The sequence below is a fragment of the Eptatretus burgeri genome, chromosome 7 (genome assembly GCF_056783735.1).
Source record: "Eptatretus burgeri isolate ZD-2024b chromosome 7, Ebu_testis_v1, whole genome shotgun sequence".
Classification (NCBI taxonomy): Eukaryota; Metazoa; Chordata; class Myxini; order Myxiniformes; family Myxinidae; genus Eptatretus; species Eptatretus burgeri.
The window spans coordinates 47,780,335-47,790,390 of record NC_140967.1 but is presented as its reverse complement, the minus strand read 5'-3'; the positions used below and the strand labels follow the sequence as shown (position 1 = coordinate 47,790,390).

General features: G+C 44.3%; 2 protein-coding genes across 2 annotated transcripts in view; one reads left to right on the top strand and one right to left on the bottom strand.

Moving 5' to 3' along the window:
- Positions 1 to 274: 274 nt before the first annotated feature.
- LOC147023205 (uncharacterized) lies at positions 275 to 2,136 on the bottom strand. The gene is made up of 2 exons (XM_085890325.1): positions 2,009 to 2,136; positions 275 to 1,074 (listed from the first exon to the last, which is right to left on the bottom strand). The coding sequence occupies exons 1-2, from the start codon at positions 2,134 to 2,136 to the stop codon at positions 543 to 545; spliced, it is 660 nt and encodes a 219-aa protein (XP_085746451.1). The 3' UTR covers positions 275 to 542.
- A 297-nt stretch (positions 2,137 to 2,433) lies between these two features.
- LOC147023204 (uncharacterized) overlaps positions 2,434 to 10,056 on the top strand; it is an 11,309-nt gene continuing 3,686 nt past the window's right edge. The window contains exon 1 of the mRNA XM_085890324.1: positions 2,434 to 2,477. Coding sequence (XP_085746450.1) covers positions 2,434 to 2,477 — 44 coding nt within the window. The remainder of the gene's footprint in view (positions 2,478 to 10,056) is intronic.

Genomic DNA, 10,056 nt, shown 5'->3' with positions numbered 1-10,056 from the left:
ACGCTGCCTCGATCGCTCCTGAAATTATTTTTTTCTTTGCTGTTCAGGAATATCTAACCTCCTATTTTTGAGCTTCCTTGTTTTCCTGTGTTTTTTTATCCCGTGGTATTTTTCCCACAGGTTTCTGCTGGCTCATTCAACTTCATCCCTTTCTTTAAAACTCTGGGTTGTGCACACAGCAATTTATTTTTTCACACAGTGAAACATTTTTGTCAGAATTTTAAATAAGAATAAAAATAATAATAATAATATCGGCAAAATATTTGGTGTAATCATTAATTGTCATGGTTTCCTGTTTGCACATTAAAATGGGAAACATTGAATGGACTGTCATCATTATTTTCACCATCATCATCACAACTTTTTAAAGCCTGTTATCTCACCATAGTTGTGATGGCATTTGATCAAGATCTGTGGAATTTCAACTGTAATTTTTATTGCAAACAGCGATACATTGAGCACACTGGAAGAGTTGTGGAGGGCATAATATGGTAAACCATATCTTTTTGTTGTTGTAACTTTCCTGTTTGATTCCTCATTCTTCACTTGAGAAAACATGATGGAGAAGTGTTGCCGTCGTCGTCAGAATAAGAATCGTCCTCATCAATGGCATGAACGGAATCTATCACAATGCAGCGGTTCTTGTCGTATTCAAACTGTGCCTCGGCCTTGCTTGATTCGGTTGAAACGTTCGAGGCAGATGGTGGAATGGTGAAAACGCAAGAGGATTCAATGATTATGGTGTACTGTGTCGATCCTTCCGTGTTTACCTGAGGGTTCATGCTTGAATGCTCATCTGAGAGCTCGTATACACCTGGCACATGAATACAGCAAGTGGGTGATGGTGGTGTTGGTACTGCGTTCATTTTCTGTCGACTCACACTCAGAAGCTTATCTGTGAGTCCATGAGCATCTGCTTCAAGGACAGAGCCTGCTTGTGGTTTAGGTGGTACTTCATTTCTGTGCTGAGGGTTTTCTGAAATCTCCATTTTCTGGTATTTGATCCACTGGCTCGGTTGTCTGTGAATCATGTTGCTTGGTTTTCTTGCATTGTGCTTCCTGCCTTTGCTGGCCCTGCAAAGCACCAACAGATTTAGATATCATCAACCTTCATTCTACATGTACAACATTATGGATCAAGCAATGGAACAATTTACTGCCTTGTGTTGTGCACAACTGTTCAAAGATGGCCAGGTATTCATTACATCTGCAGATCTCCTCCCACCCGGAAAACACCAAGAAAGACCCGAAGAAGGCGGGTAATTGACTTTGCAAATATTCGAAAATTTTGCTTATGAATGTTAACATTTGATTCGGTCAGACTCGTTTGGCCTTGTTCATCTTCGACAGTTTCCTCTGATTTATTGGATGATATCATTGGAAGATGAATAGGTTAAGGCTGGCCTCTTCGATGACCTTCATGGAAAATTAAGGTCCAGGGTAGATGGCTGAATCCCGTTTGTGAGGGGGTGGGGACGACGATCGTGGTGTTGTCGGTTACAATTTTAAGGCCTCAACCACCGTGAGAAAACACGAAGATTTTAGAACTCCATTGCTTGCATTCAGAGTTTGAGGTTGGGGTGAAGTTGTCAGTTGCTGTGTTGATGGAGTATCAGCACCGTCCAAAGTAGTGAATCATTCAGATATAATAAGTTGTGTTTTGAGATCCTCCAAGTTTTTGGAACCAGTGAGGTCCAGGTAAGATGTGCTGGGATTGGAAAGACATATACGCTGGGAGCAGCTATTTTATCTTCGTGGAAGACTCGTGTAGGAAGGGCAGAGCCTTTGTGGTGGGCTGGGAAGTCCATTACCATGGTCACAAACCATCACCATGGTTTCACAAATCAAAACAAAACGTGTCCATCTCCCACAGTTTTGTTCAGAAACGATTAATGAGGTTCAACCGATGAAGTTTTTGAATGTCGAAATGTTCTTGACATTGAAAGCTGGAAATGGATGTGAGCAACAACCTGCACAACCACAAAATCCCTTTCATCAGTATTTGCACAGATTACCTTTTTGAAAATGGAAGTCCTGCTCATTATGAGAGTTCCCTGGATTCTCTGGAGGGTGTTTCTCCAACTCCTTCTCTCGAGCATTTATAAGGAAGTGAAAACGTTGAAATCCCATTTTCATGTTATCCAGAACATTTTGAGAGTTGAGACAATGTGTGTTGCTTTGGTACGAGGTTCTCCTTGAGTGTTTGTTGCCTTTTCCAAGTGAAGGATATTTTTATCCCCCGCCGCGTGGTGGAAGGGGGATATTGTTGTCACCCGGGTCGTCCGTCCATCCGTCCGGCTGGCTGGACGTCAACATTTATAGCTCTGAGTGGGATAACTCATAAACAGTTCGCCATATCGATCTGAAATTTGGGTCTCACGTACCACCTGAAAAGGAAGAACCCTGTTGATTTTGGGCGTGGCCGGATCCAACATGGCCGACTGGTTCAATGGCGAGGGATTCTCCATCTCTGATGGGTATATTTTATCATTTGGGAGAGTAATCTCGTTAGCTATGGACGAAGTCAGGTTTTCAATTGCCAGTTGTACAGGTTCTTCCAACATGAATTTGGGTAGTTCTTTAAACTGGCCTGAGAGAGTGAAAATAAAACAAACAAAAAGTTAAACAGGTAATCATGGACTTGAACAGTGAAATGCAATATTGTTGTGGGCCGAGGTTCGGTGGCGATAAACGACCACTGGGTGGAGCAGTGGAGTCGTTTCCCACCGAACACCCTGAATTTATAAGTTGTCACCCCAGATAACTACGGAGCCGACGGGTCACTTAAAGGACCGTGGTCCCCAATACTTTGACGGCGTGGGGTAGGGTTAATTACCTAATTTCAATATACCTAAATACCCACGCCGTCCAACTTCCGTGGAAAACCACACCCTCGACCGACTTTGTCCGAATCGAGTCGCTATCACCGACTCAAATGCGGAAGTTACCAAAGCCGCGCCGGACCAAATGAACAACCTACGGCACGAACGCCCTTACTAATTCACAATATGCACCTTGCTTGGCCAATGAAGGAAAGCACAGAAAACGAGCTGGTACATTTAACAGGGGTTTATTTTACAAAGAATAATCGGGGAGGGGAACACAGAGCTGAGTTATCACGAATAAAAGGCAGGCAATGTGCAATGAAAGGAAAACACTTGTACAATTCTACTTACACAGACTGGGCCCACGGACACAGATACACACACACACACACACACACACACACACACACACACACACACACACACACACACACACACACGAAACTGGACCCTGTGGGTCTTTATTTCGGTCCCTCAGCTCAGGAGGGAAGGCGAGCTGAGGGCAGGGGCCTAGCTGGGTCCCTGTCCCGCCTCATGCGGTCACACCGACCCGAACCACTGGTGGGACTCGAACCCACAACCCGAATTCCACGGCCCACGGACGAGACCGCTCAACCACGACCACAACTGTGTCAGACCGCTCCAACCACCACACACGACCGTCTGCCATGACGACAGACTGCTCAGAATCGCCACAATCCTCCTGTCTGCCGTCCTCTCGTCTCCCACAACCACTCTGCCATCCTCACGATCACCCGGTCTGCCGAAAACTGCTCCTCACAACCATTCTACTCCTCTTTTGGTAGGAGCGGTCTCTTCTCCTCCCAATCGAACCCTGATTGGACGAGGGCTGTTTAATGACGTGTGGTCACCTCCCGATTGGCTGGGGCGTGCGTGTCATGCTCGCCCTTTGCTCATTGGCTGGAGGAAACTGTCCATGTTCTTCCTTGGAGCGGAGCCTCAACCCGAGGCAACGGAGGCTCCGCCCACGCCCTCAGCCAAAAACACGTGGGCAATGGCGACCGGTGGAGCGAGGTGACGGCCCGTTGTTGTAGTGGATGTAGTCATAGTTGTTGTTGTAAAAGATGCAATAAATCTTACTATACAATAATTTGTAGTGCACACATGTAATTCCCATGAGACAAAGGGGGGATTCTAACTGTAAACACATACTTATCGAAATAACTAAGCTTAGAGACTCTGGCTGTTTGTGTGCACAAGGTTTCCAAATCCGTAACAATATGACATCCAAGTCAGATAAATCCATGAAGATGTCTTGGCGAAACAAATCCACATTCAAGTTTCTTTTTCAAACCCCATAATTGTTCAACATTTCAAACAATTTTTGGTTTTGGACTGCGACTATAGATCCGAACTTAAAGATTAAATATTGCAACAAAATGGACTGTAATGTTGTTAGTTTGTTGATTCGTTCAACTGTATAATTTTCAAGTTGAGTGTACGGTATGTGTTTTGTGAACCCCAATTTAGACTTGACAGATAGTGTTTTGTAAATCCTTTTTCTCCCTTCCATCCATTTGTATTTTTCACTGCTAAATGTGCTTTCGTCTCACTTATTTGATCAATAGTTTACCCCTTTCTCCTCACCGGCCTCATGAATAACGGCCCTCGAGCCGAATGGAGAACGTGTTCTTTTAAATGGGGGCAATGATGTGCTCAAGCCTTGCAACTTATACGGCTGCCTGAGGATGTCATGTGAGGGACAGTTTTGAATCGTATTTTGTGTGAGAATTGGCAGCTGAGCCAAGAATCCCGATAGTGAGGTCCGTGTTGGTGCTGTTTAGCAGGAAATGCTGAGAGTGAGGTCTGCCTTCTGGTAGTTTATCCACGAATCCTGAGAGTAAGGTTTGTGTTCGCACAGTTTAGCCAGGAATCCTGAGAGTGAGGTCTGTGTTAGCACAGTTGAGATGGGAATCCTGAGGAAGAGGTCTGCCTTAGGGCAGTTTATCCAGCAATGCTGAGAGTGAGGTTTGTGTTCTCGAAACTGTCAGTGCAGTTTAGCCATGATTCCTGAGAGTAAGGTCCATGTTAGCACAATTGTGATGGAAATCTGGAGAGAGAGAGATGTCCGCCTCATTGCAGTTGAATCAGGAATCCCGAGAGTAAGGTCCTTGTTTGCACAGTTGTGATGGGAATCCCGAGAGAGACGTCCACATCAGCACATTTGTGCCGGGTCCTTCACAGGGCGAGGAATATTTCAGAGTTTTTTTTAGCTTCTCCACAGACATTCTCAGCAGGCCTTCCTGCCAGAGCATCACAGAGGGTTCTTTGGGCCACTGCAGTGAAAGGAGGACCTGGTTCCATGATCATGATGATACCAGCAGCAAGATCGACCAGAGACCAACCTCACAGAACAAATTCGTGGATTGCTAACCCCATTAAAGGTCCCATGACACTCAAAACTTTCTTGTTATTTATATATTAACTTGACCTTCCTAGTGAAGAAATCACCCATGTTTCTTTTTTTAAATCAACAATGGGATAATTAGACCAATATTTCGAACATTTCTTGTGCTTTTCACAACTTGCTATGCCCCGCCCCTCAAAAAAGTTGAGTTCAGCGAACCGCACGTCACGTGACCATTGACGTCATCTCCAGAACGCGACTCGCACAGAGTGGATTGATTAGACGTCGCGCGCCATATAAAATACGGACAAATGCATTGTGCACATGTGCTTGCTATCTCACTGATCGACTTCTGATGAATGAATGTCTAGTTGGTATTGCTACGTCTAAGTTATGAGAAATAAATTACAAGTGGAGGCAAGCTAACAGCACTCTTATTGTACATGCACTTATACCAAGGCCGTTGGCATGTGAATCACTTTTTAATTGGGGAGCAAGAATAATTCATTTCAGAATTTTCTAATTTGAGACTATATTGGTGATGCAGCATGTTTCTGGTGGCAGCAAAAAAAAAAAAACTATACAAAGGTATCGGGTAGGCAACATACTGTTGTGGTTGACGAAATTCGCAAACCACCATTCAGGTCCCTTAGGTGAGATATCTCTGTAAGTATATGTGTAGTTAGGCCCAAACCCATTGTTTAGAGGGAATAAATGTCATTCATGCAGGCTGCGACCCTTCTAGATAGCCGTTTTTCTTTTACTATCTTTATTTTGGACCAGCCGCCATTACTAACACCACCAACCACGTCTCAACAGCCATCACACAACAACCACCAGCCGCAACGCCGCTTCACAACAACAACAACGCCAACAGCCACGACCTTTACCGTCACATCTCGCTCTCGCAACCATCGCATCACCGCCATTTCCGCGCCGCTTGTGGGCACCGATACTGGACTCGTGCAGGGCGCGCACCGAGCAGCGTGTGCAGAAACATCACAGCCTTTCCAAAGAAAACGGATCAAAAACGACTCACGCTCGCCAAACGGGGCAGTTCGGAGTCGGTGGAGTTGGGAAGAGCCAGTCAGGAGAGGAGTCGGAGAAGGCGGTTGGACGGAGCTGTGGAGAGTTGGAGAGGTGGCGGCGGCGAAGGCGGTCGAGGGGGTGCTCGTGTCAGAGTCGGGGAGCTGCGGAGGGAGAGGCCGGCAACGCGACCGAGGTCGTGGTGGAGACGCTCGTCGTGGGACCCAAGACAGGGAGATATCCTCCTTCCCCCGAGCATCAACAACCCCCTCCTGTTTCCCCCCGCGCTGAGATAGTGCGAGAAGGGGGCCCCGTTCCCACCCCATACCAGGCAGTCCCAGCGAGGCCCGCGGAGTCGGGGCGCCACCGCCATTTTGCGGCTCATCATCAGACGGGTAGGTCCGAAGCGGTCTCGGCCCCAGGCCGTCTGCCCCCTCATAGTGGAGGGTGGTCCCTTTTTCTTTTGCTTTGAGTATATGTGTTGTCGGCGCCGTCTGTGAAGTAAAACTGTATAAGTGTTGCCGTGTGCTCGGTAGTCGGTTAGCTCTGCATTGTCTTTTGCTTTTACATTTGCTTTTTGTGCATTATTGTGTGTTTCTTCTTCTTCTTTTACATTTGCTTTTGGTGTAATTGTATATGTGTGCTTTCCGTTCATCGCGAAATAAATGTGCTTTATGTTGAACTGTTTTCCCGTTTCGCTTCGTCTTTTCCTTTATTGAATCTCCATCTTACTTCACGTAAAGGGTTGGTCGTGGGCTAAAACGCCCGATAATTAATCGAACCGTCGAGGCCGACGATAACACCGCTCGGTTATCCCGATAGTACGGAACGGGTCGCTTAAAGTGGCCCGTGTCCGAAGTCGACCTGCGGCGAGGTGCGATCGCCAGGTCTACCCTCCGTGTGGGTACTTAGGTAGGTCGAATTTGGCGAGCAACCCTATCCCATGCGGGGGCCGATTGGCACGATCGTGGTGAGGCCGAAAGGTCCACCCGTGACTAGTTCCCGGCGTTAGTCCGAGAGGGTCACGACGGGATTGTCCGTCCGGTGGGCGACGTGTCGCGATTCGAGTTACGTGGCCGTTCGCACGCCGGCGGGCGCGAATCCGCAACAATACTTTGTAAAGGTACATGAGGAGTATATTTTGTTACTGTACAAGTAGGTCAGAATAATACAGTTTGCACCGGCACTTAATCGAATATACATTTTGCAATACTGTAAAGGAATTAATACTGACTGCACATGGTAATTTGCCCAAAATATTACAGCAATTAAAATGTATAGTACAATTATTAAATATAAATATATACATATAGTGCAAAGATAATGAGCAGACCTGCACAAAGAAATGAAAACTGCAACAGAAAAGAAATCTTCTTGTTGACTTGTGTATACCCTTGCAATGAAGCTTACAAACAAGTAACAATACAGGAATACCCATGCCACCCAAGATAAAAAATAATGACGACAATAAATGTCCATTTGTATATTTGACAAAATGCTCACTTCACGCTTCCTCAAATTCCCGATACTCCTATTACACGGTCTCATAGCCTCAGGACTCTTATGCATTGACTTAAACATTGTGTGCATGCTAATACAAGGTACTTGTCAACTCCAGTCTGGACTAGTCCGATAAATCCGTCGTCCATCCGACTAGGCCAATTAAATAAATCTGACGTGCTGTAGCTTTCTTTTATTATTCTCTTTTCTTCATTGTTTCCTACTGGCGCGACATGACAACAGTAGGAATAAAATAAATAACAATGCAACAGAACGTCAGATTTATCGGACTACTCTAGACAATTGTGTCACAAGGCGTGTTCTGCACACAAGTTTTCATCTTATCCGGACAGCGAGATTACTTTGTTTTTTGCGCGGAGAGATACGGCCGATGACATGCGCTGACCTTGCTTGTGATTCATTCGCCACGGTGCAACATGTCCGCTGCGCTGGGCTGCGCTGTGCTGTGCTGGTCGCATCACCTCACTAAAATATTTCTGATATCGAGCAGTATGCAAGTCGAATTTACATTATTGAATTACGAATAGGATTTTGTCTAACCAGTTGTTATTGCCAAGTCTTCCTTCGATGTCCTCCTGATCATCATGAACGCTGGGAATTTCATCGCCAGTTTCCTCTGCTTGTCCTGCTTCGGGCTCGAACTGGTAAGGCCGTGTTCCATTTCCAGTTGCCTGAACTTCACCTCCCGCGACTACGTTATCCGACAATTCTCCATCTGATTCAGACCAAAATCCTTCATTTCTCTCACACTCACTGTCGCTACCAGACAAATCAAAGTCCATGTCATCCATTATTCAACACCAAATGTTTGATTTTTTTAAAAGCAGAAATGAACGAAGCGATTGAGTCGACCAATCGAATGTAGAAACACACAGGAAGCCAATAGAATCACGTAGACCACCAACCCAAGTAATTTACGTGCAGCCTTTGTCGTTCTTGAGATGACGCCATGTGGGTTACGCCCCTTTCAGTAGATTTCGGCAGAATTTTTAGGGGTGTTCCCGATGGTTTTTATTTTTTTATCTTACATTTTATAGAAAGAGTATTGTGAAAAAACATTGTCAGATCTGAAATCACGATGAAAAACTCCTATAGGACGTATGTGTATATATATATATATATATATATATATATATATATATATATGTATATATGTATTTGTATATATGTATATATGTATATATATATATATATATATATATATATATATATATATATATATATATATATATATATATATACATATACATGCAATTTCAGTAATTTTGGGTGTCACGGGACCTTTAAGTCTCAGTGAAGGTGCTTCACTGAGCTTGACCAGGCCTGAATACGCCATTTTTTTAAAATCCCCTCCTCCACCCCCCCTCCTCCCTCCTATCTTCTTATCTTTTTCCTCTTTTGTACGCCCGACTACCTCTCAATTGAGTCTGTGTCAATCAGAATAGAGTATAGGTAGTCGAGACCAAAATCATTGTGTGTGTGTGTGTGTGTGTCCTCCATACCTCCAAAACCATGAAACTTAGCAGCCCCAAATTTTGCCTGCATACCAAGGGAACTCCAAGGTATTGCATGAATGAAAATTGGGTATTTCGGTTTATTTAAACACCCCTTTTGAGGAGAATTAACAGCCTCATTTAATTATCCTTTAGCAAGGCATCATCATTGGTCAGCACTCTGTCAGGTTTCTGAGGTCTTAATTCGCCATTTTGTTCGTTATATTCAAATTGCATGCCTTGATTTGGAAACACCATCTACTCTCACGGACTAATTAACGTATATTGTTGAAATATTATATCTAATTTGAGAATCAGATGTCGTGGACTAAATACGTCAAAATCTGGAGTGAAATTTGAAAATTTTAACAAATTAGTAATTTTTTATCACTAAGTGTATTTATTTAAGCAAAGCATTAAACTTAACTTTTTCTACTGTTCGAATAATTTTTGGAGTAAAGACAAGATGAAGGAATGTGCAGAAAGTGGAACTTCATTGAGTGCAACGCTGTGCTCCATAACCTTCTTTTGAAATCCATGACAATGCAGTCCACAGGGGTCCTTTTTTTCGGCAATTACATATGTACATCATTTTCTTTTTACCATTTTGTGCGATCTGCTTTCATGTCAAAATCTTAATATCAATATAATAATACTTGCTGCAATATATCTATAATTCCAGCAGTGTGTGTGTGTGTGTGTGTGTGTGTGTGTGTGTGTGTGTGTGTGTGTGTGTGTGTGTGTGTGTGTGTGTGGGTGTGTGTGTGTGTGTGTGTGACCGCTGTTTCTCGACAACCACTGGTCCGATTCTTATTGAAACTTG

What these genes read in the sequence shown, in the direction of transcription:
- LOC147023205 (XM_085890325.1), bottom strand. Translation starts at nt 2,136, where the DNA reads ATGAAAATGGGATTTCAACGTTTTCACTTCCTTATAAATGCTCGAGAG. An exon ending in CATTTTCAAAAAGGTAATCT is followed by an intron (nt 1,075 to 2,008) that starts GTGCAAATACTG and finishes GGTGCTTTGCAG; the next exon opens with GGCCAGCAAAGGCAGGAAGC.